We start from the raw sequence: 20,875 nt of genomic DNA, 5'->3' as shown, positions 1-20,875 counted from the left end.
ATCCCACATGGTGAATGCTCTGAAAATAAAAATTAAAAAAGTATACTAGACTTCCTGTATTTTGTTAATTTGCCTTAAAAAAAAAGAAATGAAAGCAATCAACAAGTCATATGTATCATAAGATTGTACTACAATATAGGGCAAACATTATGGCACATGTTAATTCTTTGGGCGGACGGGGGATTGAGTTTGAGAATATCATTGGAGCCAATTGGATAGGCTGCGCTGCCTCCACTTGAAATTTCTCCGCATATTCTGTAGTGGGAACATACCTTTACACAACACGACCTGTGTTTGGGGCCGGCAATAGCCCACCTCACCTGCTGAGTGGCTGAGCACACTGGCCCCAAACACAGGTGCTGTACAAAAGGGCCAGCACCATGGGGACAATAGTGTTGGGGGGAACAAGGACGGTAAGTATTGTTTTTTATTATTAACCCCTTAAGGTCAAAGCCTATTTTCGTTTTTGCGCTTTTGCTTATTCCATTTTAAGTTTAAAAGTCCATAGCGCTTGCATTTTTTCATCTAGAGACGTATATGAGCGCTTATTTTTTGCGAAACCAATTGTACTTTGCAATGACAGGCATTATTTTTCCATAACATATGCTGCGAAACTGGAAAAAAATCATTTGCGCTGTCAAATTGAAAAAAAAAACGAATTTGTTTTGATTTCGGGGAGTTTTGCATTTACGCCGTCCGTCCTATGGTAAAACTGACTTGTTATGCATGTTCCTCAAGTCGTTACGATTACTATGATATATAACATGTATAACTTATATTGTATCGGATGGCCTGTAAAAAATTCAAACCATTGTTAACAAATATACGTTCCTTAAAATCGCTCCATTCCCAGGCTTCTAGCGCTTTTATCCTTTGGTCTATGGGGCTGTGTGAGGTGTCAGTTTTTGCGCCATGATGTGTTCTTTCTATCGGTACCTTGATTGCGCATATACGACTTTTTGATTGTTTTTTATTAAATTTTTTCTGGATTTGATGCGACCAAAAATGCGCAATTTTGCACTTTGGAATTTTTTTGCGCTGACGCCGTTTACCGTGCGAGATTAGGAATGTGATTAATTAATAGTTCGGGCGATTACGCGCGCGGCGATACTAAATATGTTTATTTATTTATTAATTTATATTTATAAAATGGGAAAAGGGGGGTGATTTGGACTTTTATTAGGGGAGGGGATTTTTTATTAATAAAAACACTTTTTTACTTTTTTTTTACTGTAACTAGAAGCCCCCCTGGGGGACTTGTATATAGACAGCACTGATCTCTCAAAGAGATCAATGCTGTGTATATACACAGCAAAGATCGATTAGATTGGTCATAGATTACTATGGCCTGCTGCTATTGCCGAGCCGGGATCAGCGTCATTCCGACGCTGAGGCCCGGCACGGGCAGAAGAACGGATCTCCCCCCCGCGATCGCATCGCGGGGGGGAGATCCGTCCCACTAGACACCAGGGACGTGAGGTTTGAAGCCTCTAAGTGCAGCTGTCAGGTTTGACAGCTGCACCTAGAGGCTTAATTAGCCGGCGCGGCAACGGGACTCGCGCCGGCTAATAGAGGCACTGCCCGGCTGCACGTGTCAGCCGGGATCAGCGCCGTTCAGAGCGGGGTCCCGGCGGGACCCCGCTCTGAACACCCCGAGCGGCACCATGACGTATAAGATACGTCATGGGTCGCTAAGGGGTTAATATCCTCAGGCAATACACATTCTTAGAGGGAAAAAAACAGAAAACACATTAAGGGTGCGTTCACACCTACAGGATCTGCAGCAGATCTGCAGCAGATTTGATGCTGTGTTCAGTTATTTAAAGGGAAATCTGCTGCAGAAAATCAGCTGCAGATCCTGTAGGTGTGAACGCTGTGTATATGGTGGGTGTGTTTGTACCCTTAACAAATAACCACCTGCCATGTATATCATGCAGTACAGAAGTGCAATTATTCATTATCAGTAGCCGTATAAAATGAGAACTAAGAAGAACAGTAACTATTCACAAGTTGTGCTTTATCAGACCATAAGAAAACTCTTATACCTACTATACAGGTAGATATTCATACACATCTTTCAGTTTATGTAATCATCCCTTTTTTGTCTGCAGGGATAGGATGACCGCAGTGGAGTGTCTCATTCATCCTTGGATTAAGGTTGGTTATATATACATGTATATATTTTTTTTTTTAATAAAAAGGCTTGTTTGTGTTTGTTCATATGAGGGTCTCATGCTTCACCTCCTGTTGGAAGATAAAGGGTACTACATGGTTTTGGAGTGTATTAAAGTGAGTGTGAATCAATTTAAAAAACACAGACAAGGCAAAAATAACAATACAGATTATATAGTTGCTGTTGTAATATCTATGTCAAAAATAATGTTGACACTGTGAGTTGTTGTTTTTTTCTTCCCTTTTGAGTGTATGCTGTTCCTTCATTTAGCCAGAAGGTGGCATTGTAGTACTGTACTAAACAAACACACTGCATCTAATTCTTTGTACTAATTCTGTATGCAGCCACTGACCAGGAAGCAGGCAGCTAACAGGAGTCGATCTTCCATCAATATAAAGAATTTCAGAAAGTTTAATGCACGACGGAAATGGAAGGTAAGATTTTTGATGTTTTTGAACAGAGGGAAATTTGTTGATTTCCATTAGCCCATAGACATGCAAGATTGCTGATTAACCACATCATTGATTGTGATATCACTGTTTTCTTCAGCTTTCCTATAACATGGTTTCAGCCTGTAACAGACTCTGCCGAATGAAGCTGCTTTGTAATCCTGCAAAAGATGAGGAGGAGTTGGTAAGTAACAAAGTAAACCTATGCACTGGCCTTAGTTCTACACAGCAGCCAGACTAAACAAGTAGAACTGTAGTGTGAAACATGGCGCTGCAAGGAGGACGTGGATTGTAGACTAAGCAGGGGTCACTGGTTGTAGTTATTTGCAAGTTTTGGTGGATTTACCCCATGGTATGCACTTAAAGGGATATTCTTATCTCAACTAATATAGTTATACTTGTTGGGTTTGTCAAGATAAATATTTTTGTAAATACAATCATTTAGCAAACTTGCCTCCTTCTCCTGATATGCTGCTCTTTCCCCTCCCATTGTTGACAGCTTGTTTTCTAGGTTACAGACCACCGCTCTGCTCTAAAAGCAGTGGTCTGGCTGGTGAATATATAGCTGGTCTGTAACCTAGACAATCAGCTGTCAACAATGGGAGTGAAAGAACAGCATATCAAGAGGAGATGCCAAGATTGCTAAATGAATGTATTTGCAAATAATATTTAACTTTACGTGCTCTACATGTATAACTATATTAGTAGAGTTTAGAATACCCATTTAAGAAAAAGAAGGTGAAGCATGACATTAAAGAGGCGTGACCACTGCTGCCTTTCAAATATATGATGAATTATGTCACCCTGATTTTTCACCAATACTTTCAAAACAATTCCCTACCTAACAATTCTCTGTTGTCCCTATAAATTTAATGTAGACTACAGTGGTAGCCATGCTTTTATTCACCGGGGCAAAGATTTCTTTAGGTCAGAGAAAGACCATCCCATACTTGCTTAAAATAAAAAGACCCAAATATCTGTAATGAGCACAGGTAACATATGCAGCTAAGCTGGGTTCTGATCCCCTATACTCCAGTCATAAAAAAAAATGTGCACAATAAACCCACTGAAATATGTCAGTATATACCTAAATTAAATTCCATATTGTGGAATCAGGAAACACAAACAAGTACAAACACCCAAGTGCTCAACCTGAACCCCAGATTAAGTCTCTAGACTGTCACTCAAACTAGACCATGAAGGGTGTTTTTTCGCAGGAGTTTAAGTTTAGGAGTTGCTGGAAGACTAGAGGAACCATACAGGTGAGTATAGCTTTTTGTTTGGTTGTTTGTTTTAATTACAGATGAAGTGGGTAGTAGTATGATGATGGAGGGGCAGGAGCATGAAAGGGATAGTAGTATGATGACGGAGGGGTAGGAGAATGAAGTGGTGGTAGTAGTATGATGATGAAGGGGTAGTAGTATGATAATATTGGTTGCAGCTGCATCATATGGGCACAAACTACTAGTATATACAGTCCTTCAGTAGAGAGCTATCTCTGGGTCACAGCCTGTATGCTGCTCTGAGTGGGGAGTGTAATATATTGAGGACCTGACACTAGGGTGTGTAATATACTGGGGACCTGACAGTGGGGTGTGTAATATACTGGGGACCTGATACTGGGCTGTGTAATATACTGGGGACCAGATACTGAAGTGCTCCCAAAACACTGGTGACAAGCCACACCTGCAAACCCTCCCAACAATGGGCCACACCCAGCAGAGACCACACTCACAATAAGCCATACCCCTTGTTGTCAACGCTAAAGTGTCACTGGAAACAATTGTCAAATATTGGCAACTATGCATGTATCAATCTCGGCGCTTAGCACAATCTTGAAAATAATGTGCACTTTTTCATCAAGTTTGTGCCATTTAGGCAGATGGGGGACGAAGAGGTAGCACGGCATTGCTACATTTATCACATTTATCCCTGTACCTGGTGTATTGCAGAGGCAGTGTGAAAGTGACCAGGAGGACGAGAAGACAAAGCCAGCCACTCTTCTACGTAGGCGTCTTAGCAGCTGCTCTTGAGACAAATGGTTGCCCTCCTTCCTGAATAGTAAACAGTCTAGTTGTCCACAAGCAGTGGGCTGAAGATACAGACAAGACCCAAGGAGACACTTGGGAAAATGGAGATGTACTGCTACTGAAATACTAGAAGGAGGCATAGATGGACTTTATTATGTCTTAGCCTCGATCCCAGGGGCAACTGATCTGCCTGCATGTGATTCAACTAAACCAGCATGTGGTATGGCTTAACTGTGTGCTGCCGGGCAACTGTGCAGACATCATGGTTTGACAGTGGCAGAAGCTAGTCATGCTTTGATGTGCAAATATTATGTTCATGAGTTGTTGTTTTTTTTTGTTTCTATATATGAAGCTGCACGTTTATATAGGGAATAGTGGTAACCTTTACCCTAAAGACCCTTCAGTAATTTAAATATGACTTTGAATACTAAGTGTGTTGTCATGACACAGGTCACATCATGTTGTTTTTAGTTATAATTCATTTTGAACCTTTGAGTTTAAAGGAGTTCTCCGGTTTTATGTAAAATAAAAATAAAAGAATTTTATATAAAATTTTATGTAAAAATTTTTTTTTTTATTCTAATATACTATTTGTCTCCATTTCTCACCATTTGTTACACAAATTACTGTTAGTGAAAGGAGACACTATTGTTCAGAGCTGAAAGCCCATTGTGACTTAAGGTGGCCATACACTTTGAATAACTGACAGTCGCACAGTTATCGTTCCTGCTGTCCCTCCTCTTCATACGCAGAAACGTTCGGCACAGCAAAGTGTTCCTGTTTTCTATGGGGACGGGAGGGGTAAGCTGCAGCCAGAGCACTCTGGCTGCGACTTATCTCTCCTTGAACAGAGGTGTTGGGCGCTGATTTTCCATCATGACTGATCCTATTACCACCGATCGCCTCTGTTGGTGGTCATTCGGGAAAACCTCATACACCTTAGATTGACGTGTAAACCCCCAGCAAGTGGTGGGTACAGCAGACTAAACTCTAAGGACCGTATTACATAGTCCAATGTGCAGTGTAACCGAGCAATGATCTGCTAGATTGGCACTCGCTCACAGAGTCTATTACACGGCTCGACGATCATGCAGCAAGGGCTGGTCAGACATTGTTAACAATGTCCGTGCAGCCCTTCCTGCATATGTAAAAAATATTAAAGTTATACTTGCATGTCCATCCTCCCTGGTGTCCTTCTGGCTTATCCCTGCTCACCGCAGCCGACAGTGGCACTTAGCCAGGCTACTTAGCCTATCGCGCCAGTGACTGGCTGAGTGGCCTTTGACTTCAGAGACTGCTTTAGACTTGCCAGCAGCAGGTGCGTTGAGCAGCCAGAAGGACAGTGGGGAGCATGGAGAGGTAAGTTTAGCTTTATTATTTTCTAAATATTATGATTTTTAAACTTGATGAAAGACAATGATCAGCCAATGATCGGTTCCTCGGCTGATGGTTGTCTTTATTACAGGGTATGATATCGGTCCGATCTGGCCACTCCATGTAATAGGACCCTAAGGTGTATGAGGGCCTTTAGTCCTGTTGAAATGATGAGAAATGAAAGCATAAAGTATATGATAAAGTTGCAGAAGATTTAATTAGACAATTTATGTAGATAAAAGCGGAGGGCCCCTTTAGGGTGTGTCATTTTTTAATCATGGTATAAAGTTATATTTTTGGAGCCAGAAGTGTAATGATTGAGCTTGTCCTGTTTACTTATCTGACTTTTGTATTAAAGGAAAGAAGTGTAAAATCTTCTTCTTTTTTTGTGTTCATTTGACCATGTCTAAGCAGGAAATTAAGAGAACCTCCCATGAGGTCCTATAATGGCCGTAGTACTGTTTATATAAAAGGTGTTACTTGTATGCCTCTGCTATAACACATTCTGTCTGGTATTCTGGTTCTTTAAAACATGGGGAGAGGTGAGCTAAGACACAGAGAGACAGCTTTGGTGGTGGCTTATCTCTCTTTATACAAAAGGGGTAGGATATCAAACACGTAGACAAATCTAACCTGCTGATATCTTTCTATTGCGCACAGGGCACTAAGGATGAAGGTATGTCTTTCACCTTCATCCCTGGTGCTGCTCCTTTAGTTGTGTGTCTGGTAAAGCTGTTTGGAGCACTGCCCCGATGCCAGAAAACCGATTCTCCCACGACTGGCCGGATCGGCGGAGGGCTGGGCAGTGCAGTGCTCCAAATGGTCTTACCGGATAGAAAAGTAAACTACTCAATACAGGGAGAACGGTGCAGAGGATGAAGGTAAGACACATACCTTCATCTCAGCGCCCTGTGCGCAATAGGAAGCTATCAGCTAGTTACCCTTTAATGTGTATGCGGGGATGTGACATCAGAAAGTCAAGTTTTTTAATGGTAAACATATTTTTTAAGAAGTTTTGGTGATTTTTTTTTTCTAATTTACTTGTTTCCTATGTTATGAAATAACATATGCTATGCTATGAAATAATCCTAAAATACTGCAGTTTTCATTCTGACAGATAAGCCTAAAACTAAGCTGAGATTTCTGTACTGATCTTTTTCCAGCAGTGCCCTCCTTATCATCACCGACAGAATTACAGTAAAAGGTGACACCAATGTATAGATAATGGAATTCACAATACACGTAACTGATGTGGTTTCATGTATCTCGTTGTAGCATTGTATAGGACTACTTTCCTTTAAAAAGGGATTAATATTTTTTTAAATGCTTTTATGTTGCCCCAGTTCATTTGAAATGATAAGCAACTTTGAAAAGAATAAACCACTTTGTGTATGCAGCTCCTATGCAGACCTCTGTTTCCATGGTTATAGACTACTAACAGACCCTATGTGGATCTTGCGGTCTCTCCAGTCTTGTTTCCTCTTAGTCCTCCAGTAATGGACTAACTGATCATAGTGGGTCAGACAAACACCAGGCTTGTAGTTTGTTTTTAGGAATACATGTAGCTCTGCTTAGGAGCTGTATACATGAAATAAGATTAAAGACTACTTGTAAAGCTAGTAGTTGCAAAAATGTACTTGTCCTTTAATACCTTACTGGCTGTCAATACACCTTTTTTAGTGACCTTTAGACTGCTTATACCACAGAACTGTCTTTTTATGACAATGTAGCATAAGCCAGTCTTTGTATTAACAGCCAGACATTGGTATTTGGAAAACCATTACAGCTTAGCCATTTAACTTAGATGCCGCAGTCAATAGTCACTATGGCATCTTAGTGGTTTCAGGGGAGGGCGCTCCCTATGAAAGCCAGTCTGGCACCTACAGTATTAACCCCTTGCCTCCGCAGCCTGTTTTGGCCTTAATGACCAAGCTCATTTTTCAAAATCTGACCTGTCTCAATTTATGCGCTTATAGCTCAGTGATGCTTTAACGTATGCTAGCGATTCTGAGATTGTTTTTTTTGTCACATATGGCACTTTATATTAGTGGCAAAATTTGGTCACTACTTTGTGTGTTTTTTGTGAAAAACATCAAAATATCATGAAAAATTTGAAAATTTTGCATTTTATGAACTTCTGAAATTCTCTGCTTCTAAAAAAGGAAGTCACAGCACATAAATTAGTTACTAAATCACATTACCAATATGTCCTCTTTATTCTGGCATAATTTGGGAAACATATTTTACTTTTTTAGGCTGTTATGGGGCTTAGAAATTTATTAGCAAATTATCACATTTTGTGAAAGTTTCCAAAACTGATTTTTTTTAGGGACCAGTTCTTTTTTTAAGTTGATTTAGGAGGCTTGTATGCTGTAAAACCCCATAAGTGACCCCATTTTGGAAACTAGACACCTTAAAGAATTAATCTAGGGGTATAATGAGCATTTTAACCCTACAGGGGCTGGAGGAAAGTATTCACAATTAGGCCTTAAAGAAATCGAAAATTTTAATTTTCCAATAATATATATGTTTAGATTAAAGTTTCTCCTTTTCAAAAGGAACATGAGAGAATCTGCACCCCACAATTTGTACCACAGGTTCTCTTGAGTACAACGGTACCCCATATGTGGGCGTAAACCACTGTATGGGCACACAGCGGGGCTCAGAAGGGAAGGAGCGCCAATTAGCATTTTCAGTGCAGATTTTGCTGAAGAAGTTTCTGAGCGCCAGGTGCGTTTGCAGCGCCCCTGTAGTGCCCGTAGAAGAGAACCCCCCCAAAAGTCACCCCATTTTGGAAAGTACACCCCTCAAAGAATTCATCTTGGGGTGTGGTGACCATTTTGACCCCACAGGTATTAGAGGAAAGTATTTAAAATTAGACAGTAAAAATGAAAAACTCGAATTTTTCCAATAATATGTTCGTTTAGTTTAAAATTTCTCAATTTCACAAGGAACATGAAAGAATCCGCACCCCAAAATTTGTAACGCAGGTTCTCCTGAGTACAACGGTACCCCATATGGGGGCATAAACCACTGTATGGGCACACAGGAGGGCTCAGAAGGAAGGGAGCGCCAATTAGCATTTTCAGTTCAGATTTTGCTGAAGAAGTTTCTGAGCCCCAGGTGCGTTTGCAGTGTCCCTGTAGTGTCCGCAGAAGAGAACCCCCTCATAAGTCACCCCATTTTAGAAAGTGCACCCCTCAAAGAATTCATCTTGGGGTGTGTTGACCATTTTGACCCCACAGGTATTAGAGGAAAGTATTAAAAATAAGACAGTAAAATTGAAAAACTTGAATTTTTCCAATAATATGTTTGTTTAGTTTGAAATTTCTCAATTTCACGAGGAACAGGAGAGAAGCTGCATGCCCAAATCTGTAACGCAGGTTCCCCTGAGTAGAACGGTACCCCATATGTGGGCATAAACCACTGTATGGGCACCCAGCCGGGCTCAGAAGGGAAGGAGCGCCAATTAGCATTTTCAGTGCAGATTTTTCCGAAGAAGTTTCTGAGCGCCAGGTGCGTTTGCAGAGCCCCTGTAGTGTCAGCAGAAGAGAACCCCCCCAAAAGTCACCCCATTTAGGAAAGTACACCGTTCAAAGAATTCATCTTGGGGTGCAGTGAGCGGTTTGACCCCACAGGTATTAGAGGAAAGTATTCAAAATAAGACAGTAAAAATGAAAAACTCGAATTTTTCCAATATATGTTCGTTTAGTTTAAAATTTCTCAATTTCACGAGGAATGGGAGAAAAAATGTACCCCAAAATCTGTAACGCAGGTTCTCCTGAGTACAACGGTACCCCATATGTGGGCATAAACCACTGTATGGGCACACAGCAGGGCTCAGTAGGAAGGGAGCGCCAATTTGCTGGAGCAAAACCGCAGCTAGTAATGGTTATTAGAATAGCGCAGTTACTAAAATACAAAAAAAAAATGAGATTACAGGTAATGTGGGGTGGTTACGGATAATCTGCGGTGGTTACGGGCAACCTGCGGTGGTTACGGGCAAGAGGGGTGGTAACGGGCAACGTGGGGTGGTTACGGATAAACTGAAGTGCTTATAGGTAATCTGGGATGGGAACCTGTAACGTGCGGTGGTCGGGGGCAACGTGCGGTGGTCGGGGGCAACGTGCGGTGGTCGGGGGCAACGCGCGGTGGTCGGGGGCAACGTGCGGTGGTCGGGGGCAACGTGCGGTGGTCGGGGGCAACGTGCGGTGGTCAGAGGCAACGTGCGGTGGTCAGAGGCAACGTGCGGTGGTCAGAGGCAACGTGCGGTGGTCAGAGGCAATCTGGGGGGAATTACATGTGATTAGGGGCAACCTGGGGGGGTTACAGACAATCTGCGGTGGTTACGGGCAACATGGGGTGGTTACAGACAATCTGGGGTGGTTACGGATAAACGGAAGTGCTTATAGGTAATCAGGGGTGGGTACATGTAATTTTGGGTGGTTACGGCAATCTGGAGGGGGTCACTGGCAACGTGTGTGAGTTAGAGGCAACGTGCAGTGGTTAGAGGCAACATGCGGTGGTTACGTGCAATATGCGGGGTTACGGGCAATCGGGGCTGATTACGAACCATCTGGAGGGGCTCACTGGCAATTTGGGGTGGTTACAGGCAACGTGCGGTGGTTATGGGCAACGTGCGGTGGTTACGGGCAACATGCGGTGGTTATAGGCAACGTGCGGTGGTTAGTGGCAACGTGCGGTGGTTATGGGCAACGTGCGGTGGTTAGTGGCAACGTGCGGTGGTTAGTGGCAACGTGCGGTGGTTAGTGGCAACGTGCGGTGGTTAGTGGCAACGTGCGGTGGTTATGGGCAACGTGCGGTGGTTAGTGGCAACGTGCGGTGGTTAGTGGCAACGTGCGGTGGTTAGTGGCAACGTGCGGTGGTTATGGGCAACGTGCGGTGGTTATGGGCAACGTGCGGTGGTTATGGGCAACGTGCGGTGGTTATAGGCAACGTGCGGTGATTACGGGCAATCTGGGGTGGATACGGGCAATCTGGGGCGGATATGGGCAACCTGCGGTGGTTACGGGTAATTTGGGGGGGCTAGGGGTAATCTGGGAGTAAACTGCAATTATTACTATAATAAAAAGTGTGTGTTTTATTTTTTTGTATGTTTGTCACTTTTTGTACTTTATACATTAATTTTCACTGTATTACTATGATTACTGTGATATTTTCTATCACAGTAATCATAGTTCAGTGACAGAGACCAAATTGGTCTTTGTCACTTTAAATTTTCAGAGCTAACTGCTTCTGGAGCGCATGCGCACTTCAGAATCAGCCTGGACGTCGAGGAGGACGGAGCTCCGTGGATCAGGTAACGTATGTGGGGAAGGGGGGGTGACTGGGGGACGGGGGTGACTGGGGGGGTGGGGGGCGACTTGGGGGGGGGCACGGTGACACTTTTTATCCCCTGTCACCAATGATTTATGGTGACAGGGGATAAAAAGTGCCGGCAGCACTGGGAACAGGCGATCGGCGGTATATAGTATATACCGCCGATCGCCTGCTCCGGGACCACACGGGGGGGGTCCCCGATCACTGCCCCATGCTCTCCGCTACCTCCGGTGGCGGAGAGCATGGGGCTTTGATCACTTATTCATTTCCATCCCTGCGAACAAACATCGTTTGTTCGCAGGGATGGGGGCGGCCATCTTGGATCTGATGGCCACCCGGGTAGGGTGATCGGGGGGCTGATCTGGGGTCTGAGGGGACATTTTTCATCTCCCCCCACCGTGGATTCACGGTGGGGGGAGATGAAAGCTATCGGCGGCGCCGGTAATGCCCGGTACCGGCGGATCGCCGCTAAAGAGGTAGTAGCGGCGATCCGCCGGTATCGGAGGACGAGGGGAGGGGGCCGGGGGACACACTGTTAGTGGCGGTGGGGGGAGGCAGCGTTCTGCAGCCTCCCCCCGCCGCCCGATCGGCGGGGGACACTGAATCTCCCCATAGACGCTGCGGTCGCATTGACCGCGGCGTTTATGGGGTTAACTGCCCGGGGGGGAGCGCGGCTCCCCTCCGGGCAGTGGCAGCAGGAGGATGCTGTGTGACACAGCCTCCTCCTGCTGCCCGATCTCACCCAGGGACAGAGGGGGGAGGCAGGGAAAGCATGACGTCCAGGGACGTCATGATGCATGCTGCCACTGCTTTTCATGACGTCCCTGGACGTCATATTGGGGGAAGGGGTTAAAGTATGGGGGGCGTGGATTGGCTGCTAAGTAAGATGGCCGCTTAATCCAGGAGCTCCTTCTTTATGGCTACAACCACAGCAACTAATGGCGCTCGCCCAGCATTCCTCCCTACCTGACCAGCGCTGATTTTACCCAGATGGCCTCCAGAGAGAGGCAAAAGTGGAGCTAGGCTCCGCAAGCCAGCAGAATTTTACTGGTCTCTGGAGCGGGAGGAAAAGCAAGATGGCGCCTGGGATCGGAAAGCAGAGAAGCGCTTGCTGTAGCAAACTGTTGGTTCATGCGGCGATCTGCAGAAGCTGATGAGAATGGCTCCTGGAAGTTGATTATCTCCATCTTAAATTCAAGTGGACTATGACCCCCCTCCTGGTGATATTGTTTATCTGCTGTTCTAGCAGGTTATTTTTACAATGGAAAGCTTGTATTTGTTGTTATACTATTTTCAGTATTCTATGTTTAGAGTGTTGTTTATGTTCGGGGAACCCTATGTCGTTTTTTCGCTGCTCCAACCCACCCGCTGAACAGAGCTGTAAGTCTGTGCTGGCGGTTTATTTAGCTTTACTCTTACCGCCATGGTCATACAATTGATGTGCCTTAAGGTAAAGGGCTTAACAGACCCCCAAAAAGATCCTATATGTGGTCAATTGTTAAGAAGTCAGGGTGCAATGTGTTCTGTGCGCAGGAAATGCACCTATTACTAGAGGATGCTCATCGGGTATCTAACAGGGCATTCCCCCACGTATTTCAGGCTCATTTTTCAAAGAAATCCAGGGGCACTTTTACCGCCATTAAAAACTCAGTGGCATTCCAGCTGATTGACACTAAATATGATTTAAATGGACGCTATGTTATTTCGATAGGTAGCCTCAATAATATACTGTGCACTGTTGTGTTAGTGTAACAAAAGACATGGCCTATTTCTTAACATTGTCCTTAAAATAGTGGATAAATGTAAGCAAGGTTGCCTTATTTTATGCAGTGACTTCAATACAGTGCCAGATCCTGACTGAGACACATAACCCCTGACAAGATGGAGGACTGCGGAGTTTAGAAACATCCTTCATGCACATGACTTATATGATGTTTGGAGAGCACATCATGAATCAGAAAAAGATTTCAGCTTCCACTCCTCGGCACACAATAGTTATGTGCGCCTTGACTTATTTTTGGTAGATAGGAATACACTGACTAGAATTTTTTCCTCTTCAATAGGCTTAATATCGTGGTCCGACCACACACTGGCTTCCTGGAAGAGCTGGATTTTACACGTTGTAGTTATCTGTGGCGGGTCAATTGTTTCTTATTACATCACCCAGAATATTATAAAATAATAGAGAGCGACTTATGTACTTATTTTAGTGCCAATCTGTCAGAAGGGGTGGAATGCCCATAAGGCCTTCATTAGGGAGACATTTATTAAATTGGGAAGCAGATTTAAAAAAACTGCAGGAAGCGGAACTTAATGCTATATTATCAGAACTTGCTACATCAGAAAACCTAAACAAATCGCAACAATCCCCACACCACAATGAGGACTTAAAGCGAGTCTGTACCCACAATCTGACCCCCCCCCAAACCACTTGTACCTTCAGATAGCTACTTTTAATCCAAGATCTGTCCTGGCGTCCGTTCAGCAGGTCATGCAGTTATTTTCCTAAAAAAACAACTTTTAAACGTGCAGCCCTGTGTCAAATTGGCGTGGCCTAGAATTCCCATGCCCTAGAATTGCGACACCCCTCTGTCCCTCCTCCCCGCCCTCTTGATCATTAGGAATGCCACGGGAACATTTTCTCCTATTTCTCACCTGTGTGAACACTGCACATTGACTGGATCGTTATGGCACCTGTGCAGTGTTCAAACAGGTGAGGAATAGGAGAAAATGTTCTAGGGGCATTCCTAATGATGAGAAGGGCGGGGAGGAGGGATGGAGGGGCGTCACAATCCTATTTCACAGACATTCTAGGCCATGCCAATTTGACACACGGCTGCAAGATTAAAAGTTGTTTTTTAGGACAATAACTGCACCACCTGCCGAACAGACCCCAGGATGGATCTTGGATTAAAAGCAGCTATCTGAAGGTACAAGCGGTTTTGGGGGGGGGGGTCAGATTGTGGGTACAGAGTCGCTTTAATAAAGTTTAGACTGAAACTGTGGGATCACTTATTTATGTTTTTTGAAAAGAGATCCCGGAAATTGAAAGCTAGGTATTATTGCTACAATAATAAAACAGGCAAACTGTTGGCCTCTAGACTAAAAGCTGAAAGCTAAAATTTCCTTCCTGTGGACACCTGCTGCAGAGTATTACACCCGACAGACTATAGAACAGTATACAGCAGTGATATCAGATACCAGGTGTACACAGATGCTGCAAAGTATTACTCCCCGCAGACTATAGAAGAGTATACAGCAGTGATATCAGATGCCAGGTGTACACAGATGATACACAGAGTATTACACTTTGCATACTATAGAAGAGAATACAGCAGTGATATCAGATACCAGGTGTACACAGATGCTGCAGAGTATTACACCCTGCAGACTATAGAAGAGTATTAAGCAGTGATATGAGATACCAGGTGTACACAAATGGTGCAGAGTATTACACTCTACAGACTATTTGGAATAGACCATTGGACCATACATACAGCCACGGCGCAGGACTCACAAAATAACTGCAAGGACCTCACAGGTGTCCATCTTGGGCGTTTATTCACACTAGGCTTAAAAATGAGCGACGCGTTTCGGTGTCGGACTGACACCTTTATCAACCTCCTCCTCACTGCTAAACGCCTAGCCTTGGCGTTTAGCAGTGAAGAGGAGGTTGATAAAGGTGTCAGTCCGACACCGACTGTATGTATGGTCCAATGGTCTATTCCAAACTGCCTTTTCGTGCTTTGACATCAGGACGGGTGCCGGGAGCAGAGAACCAGAAGCCAGGCAGCGGACTAACCCAACAAAAACGCCTACTAGTGTTGTGCCTATGATTTGCACAACACCACCAGGTTAGTTTGGTCATCTCACAAGTAATTTTCCCACTGTTATTGTTTATGCTACACTATATTAGCGCCCCTCTTTGTCCATATATGTTGTTCGTCTGCCTTACTCTACAGACTATAGAAGAGAATACAGCAGTGATATCAGATACCAGGTGTACAAAGATGTTGCAGAGTATTACAACCTGCCCACTATAGAAGAGTATACAGCAGTGATATCACATACCAGGTGTACACAGATGCTGCAGAGTATTAAACCCTGCAGACTATAGAAGAGAATAGGGTAGTGATATCAGGTGTACACAGATGCTACAGAGTATTGCTCCCTGCAGACGATAGAAGAGTACATGGCAGTGATATCAGATACCAAGTGTAGATAGATGCTGCCGAGTATTAGACCATGCAGTTTATAGAACAGAATACAGCAGTGATATCAGATACATAGTGTCCTTTATAGAGATGACTGGTCACCACACATGGTATATACTGTATACTGCACCATACACCTGTATCTAAGAACATAGTATCACCTCTATACAGATCACTGGTCACCACACATGGTATACACTGTATACTGATTTATACACCAGTAAATAAGAACATACTGCCCTCTATACAGATCACTGCTCACCACACATGGTATATACTGTATACTGCACTATACACCTGTATATAAGAACATAGTATCACCTCTATACAGATGACTGGTCACCACAGATGGTATATACTGTATACTGCACCATACACCTGTATATAAGAACATACTGTCCTCTATAGAGATGACTGGTCACTGCACATGGTATATACTGTATACAGATGACTGGTAACCACACAAGGTATATACTGTGTACAGATGACTGGTCACCACACATGGTATACACAGGGGATGAGCTGCAGGAAGGCACCATTCCTGTGCAGCATCTCCCATTACACATAGGTCTTGGCTCCTGGCAGCCTCCTCTTTCCCCTCAGGCTCTCTAGCTGCAGGAGTCTCCTCCCTGCCAGGCCCTGGAGCTGGGAGGAGAAAGCTGCCTCTAGTGGCTGCAGGCAGAATATACAGCCTCCAGCCAAAACTGCCACAGCACATTGCTTTGATCTATAAGCCTGAGTTTTTATGCATTGGGGGGGTTACAGGATGTCACGGGGATGGGGCATTTCCCAGGACATTGTAGTGTATAGAGCACAGAGTAATGTATGTGCGGATTATATAGAGGGGCAGTATACAGTGTTATCATGCACAGGAGATTGCACATCTATTATCTGTCATATTAACTATTAGTGCTGACATTGTCTCCACATTGCACTTACATGAAGACATCGCTAGTTATTGTTGGCCCCTCCCCCACACACGATTAAATCACACATGGCTCCTGTACTGCTTGTAATGACATCACACACAGTATATAAGCAGCTGAATAGCTCTTCTCAATATAAAGTATCTCTTCAAGTTTCAGCAGAGTACACAGCTACATTGGGTTGGGGCTCCTCTGACAAACTCTTCTACTCTACTCTCCAAGCTCCGCTACAACTACCAATCTTCTACTCTACCTCTACAGCACCTCCTTAACCCCTTAACGACCGCAGGCGTAAATGTACATCCCCAAAGCCCGTGCCTTAACGCAAACTGGCGTACATTTACATGTACACACGCAGCTATCGGGGAAGATGGCTTGCTATAATGTATAGCAGGTCATCATAGCTTGTCGGCACAGGGGTGGTTAACACCCCCCGTGCTGACGATCGCCGCTATTGGCTGATCAATTCAGATCAGCCAATAGCGGCGATCTGCAGCTTTCCGGGTCATCGGTGACCCAGAAAGCAATGGCACCGACCGCCATTACTGTTAAAAGTAATGGTGGCCAAGGTGCCACGTCCCGATCACCGTGATCGACCGGCCGATCACGGCGATATAAGTCCCCAAAAAGTGTTAAATAGCTGAGGTGTCCCCAGCAGGTATTGGCACATACTCACCTGATCCCGGCGCCCCGATCGCGTCTTCCGGGTCCCGATCGCGTCCGCTTCTTCAGTCAGCGTCTTCGTCAATTTCCGTCAGTCCGGCTCGGCTCCCTTCGGCAATTTCCGGAATTCGGGTCCTACTGCCCCCTAGCGGCTGATAAGTGTATATTATACACTTATCAGTTGCTATAGGGTTGAAGAAAGTTTTAGGTTTTTTTTACATTTTTTTTCCAATTTTTTATTTTCCACACCCTATCGCCGCTGAGTGCTGATCAGCATCGCACATAAGTGCGCCGCTGATCAGCAACTCCTCCTTTTTGGGGTAGGGTGTTTTTTTCCTATATCCTACCGCCACTGTCTGCTGATAAGTACCGCACATAAGTGCGGCATTTATCAGCAACTCCTTTCTTGGCGTAGGTTTTTTTTTTATACTTAATGTTAAAAAAAACACGTAAAAAACACTATTACACTACACAAAATACATTTTTACACTACACCACTACACATTTACATACCCCATATACTAATCCCCGTATAAAGATCGCTCCCAGGGTGTTTTCGGTGGCGGAGGCTTATGCTATTATTGCCTCCGAGCCTGAAACAGCCAGTGAGGATGAATGGGGGGATCCTTTTTTCCTCCATTCATCCTCATCATCCAGTGACGTGTCTGGGGGGTAGCGTAGCGTACGCTGCCCCCCAGACATGTCTTTTCCGCCAGTACCGTCCCAATAAGAGTTGACGGTAAGGCGTGAAATTCTACAAACTCTGTGAGAGAACCTCAGGGTACACTTACAGATTTAAGAGTACATGCACATGTAGTGACCCACAAGGCACTACAAAGTTTTATCTGCAATATGACATGTGCTTTGTAGAAAGTAACTGTATAATGCTTTATCATTGGTGTCCAGCAGGTGGCAGTGCATTGCCAACATGTTGACAGTGAGCATTGGGACCCAGCAGCCTTCCACCTCAAGTGTGTTGCCTAGGCAACAGTAGGAGGTCTTACAGGTCCTGAGAGGAGTTGAGTAGATGTAGTCGGTGAGGAGGAGCAGACACGTGCTCTCCATCATAGTCAGATATAAGCAGTTGTGTGCTGATTAAAAACTTCAAGTAAGTGAAGTAACCTGCTGAGTGCAGAGCAGGTAAAGCAAGGAGAGAGAGAGAGAGAGAGAGAGAGAGAGAGAGAGAGGAGATATTCTAACCAGCCAGATAAAGGCTATAACCACTAAGGCAGAGGGAACCCAATGCTCACTTCATGCAGCCTGACTGGAGAGTGACTGAACACCATTCCAATGTGCTGTATTACTGTGTAAACCAGAAAGTAAAGTCCCTCAGTTATATCAACGTCTATTCATTGTCTCCAAACACTGGAAACCAACCACCTCATTGCTGTGACGACCGCCCGGGGCCTTAGGAGAGCCAGGACCGCTAAGGTAGGAGTAAAGCACCGTGACACTATTGCCCCTGACAACACCACCGGCACCCTATCTGGTCCTAATAGAGCCTCCAGTCCACCGTGCGGACGTTGCAAAATGGCGTCACGAACAGGATCGAGACTTCTGCGCCTTGATCCATCAGTACCCTACTAATATCCAGGTGTGCCCCCCTGACAGAGACTGAGATTACAAACCCCTATAGTGACTTTTACCTGCTTAAAACAGCTGAATACTGCATTCACTAATTCACACTGGCAGAAGAGGGGTTAATCGGCCATTTTAAGAGATTAGACTGCCCTCCTGCTGCTCATATATGGAGGGAGGCTGTGTGCTGGACTGTGGTATTACATGCTGTGTCTGTGTGGATTGCTTACAAGTCTCCCTGTGAATAAAATCTATGCTAAAGCCCCCTCTATAAGTGTCTCTTACAGAAATAAGAGTTCAGCAAGCTGCTTGACCAGAGGAGCCAACCTTCTTAAAGGGGAGCACAAAAATACAGCCGGCATTGTGTGAAAGGAACCCAGCTAGGCTGTACACTCAGCAAGCTCCTAAGTCCCTGGAGTCCAGGATTTCATGCTGTGGACACATGAGTGAGTACTATTGGGGGAATAAAGCAGGGAAAAGTCTGTTTGAAGTATTAGCTATCTCCCTGAGTTGCACATTCTCCATAAACAAGTTGCTGCATTTATTCTTAAAGGAGCCACGTCCCAATTTCCTGCCCGTTGCCCATAGCAACGCTTCAAAAAAAAAAGTTAGCTCAATTTAAATCTGCTAGGCTGGTGCAGAATGTTGAGGACAATGTTGGACCGCGAAGACAACACCCAAGTGGGCCACAGCAGTTCTTCAGCTCCCATTACACCCAGCTGCATTATGCAAATAAGTATGCCATACTATCCAGGCGCATCATGGTATCCTCATTATGATGGAACACCTGGTACCCTTCAAGAATTTAGAGAAAAAATGCAAAGTCATTTTAAACTGTGCTCTGTTACTGAAGAACAGAAAGTTGAAATTTTGATCAACCAATTACAAGGACCTGCACTCCGTGAGGTCAAGTCCTGGCCTGGACATGAGCGCCAAAACAGTAAACAGATCCTAGACCGACTGAGTGTTACCTTTGAGTCTAGAACTGCTTCTGAGCTTAAGAAGCGTTTCTTTGGGATGAGACAACACCCCAAGGAGTCGCTTAGAGACTATTCCCTGACCCTGCAGGAAGCATGGCAAGCTGTTATTTGGGTCGATCCTCATGAAGCAGTAGGTCAAGATCAAACCCTTCGTGAACAGTTTATTGAAGGTGTGTTAGACAGGACTCACAGGAGCCAGTTGAAAATGTTGTCCGTACAACATCCAAATGCTTCTTTCCTAGAATTTAAAGAACTAGCCATAGAAATACTAGAGGAGAAATCTCTGCCAGAATGGCAAGAAGATAACAGAAGTGTGACGACTCCCATACCAGCACCTGTAAGTCTGATGGTTGAACAGAGTGCTCAGTCCCCGACTGCTCAAGTCTCACATTGCGCTAAAGCTATGGAAAAAGTAGAGAATGAAGCAACACTGGCTAACCAAATATCACACCTCACTGAAGCAATGGAAAGAATGATGAAGCGGATGGATCGACTAGAAAACCCCTCTAGACAAGGAAGAGAAAGTCCTCCCATACGGAACCGAGAGCGACCACCACCACCTACAAGAGAAAGACAGTGGCAACCACCGGTTAGACGCTCAGATACCTGGTATCTGAGTACCAGAGGATTACAGTGTAAATATTGTCACCGCAAAGGGCACCGTGAGGAAGATTGCTGGCAGTTAAACGACAATCCCCTGAGGCTGCGGGACACCCCTCAGGTGGAGAGGCGATAGGTCCCAGAGATGCTACATGGATGCCAAAGTATGTGGGTTCTAGGCCTACAGTCGAAGTCAGCATTAACGGTGTGAGCTTCCCTGCCTTGATTGACACTGGATCTCAAGTGACCACTATAAGGGCCGCAGCATTTGAAAAGTGTAGTAATGGGGCACAGTTAACAAAAACTCCAGAAGCCTTGCTCCACATCATCGCTACTAATGGAAAATCTGTACTCATACACGGGTATTGGAGGCCAACCTTGCAGATTGGCGACACAGAACTTCCCCGACAAGGAGTGATCGTGATTCAGGTCCCTGAGGATGAAAACTTCTCAGTGATCTTGGGCACCAACGTACTCCGCCATTGCTATACTGAAGTGCTGGAAGCCCTACGAAAGACTTTATTAAATGTGCCTAGAGGCTCTCAGAA

General features: G+C 44.7%; 1 protein-coding gene across 3 annotated transcripts in view; it reads left to right on the top strand.

The window, feature by feature from the left end:
• LOC138770287 (death-associated protein kinase 2-like) overlaps positions 1-6,403 on the top strand; it is a 92,682-nt gene extending 86,279 nt beyond the window's left edge. For all 3 annotated transcript variants that reach the window (XM_069949270.1, XM_069949268.1, XM_069949269.1), the window contains 4 exons: positions 2,112-2,157; positions 2,518-2,607; positions 2,723-2,806; positions 4,575-6,403. In XM_069949270.1, coding sequence (XP_069805371.1) covers positions 2,112-2,157; positions 2,518-2,607; positions 2,723-2,806; positions 4,575-4,655 — 301 coding nt within the window. In that variant the 3' untranslated portion in view covers positions 4,656-6,403. The remainder of the gene's footprint in view (positions 1-2,111; positions 2,158-2,517; positions 2,608-2,722; positions 2,807-4,574) is intronic.
• The last annotated feature ends 14,472 nt before the right edge of the window (positions 6,404-20,875 follow it).

This window comes from Dendropsophus ebraccatus, chromosome 13 (assembly GCF_027789765.1).
Source record: "Dendropsophus ebraccatus isolate aDenEbr1 chromosome 13, aDenEbr1.pat, whole genome shotgun sequence".
NCBI classification, from domain to species: domain Eukaryota; kingdom Metazoa; phylum Chordata; class Amphibia; order Anura; family Hylidae; genus Dendropsophus; species Dendropsophus ebraccatus.
This window is presented reverse-complemented; position numbering and strand designations above follow the sequence as displayed.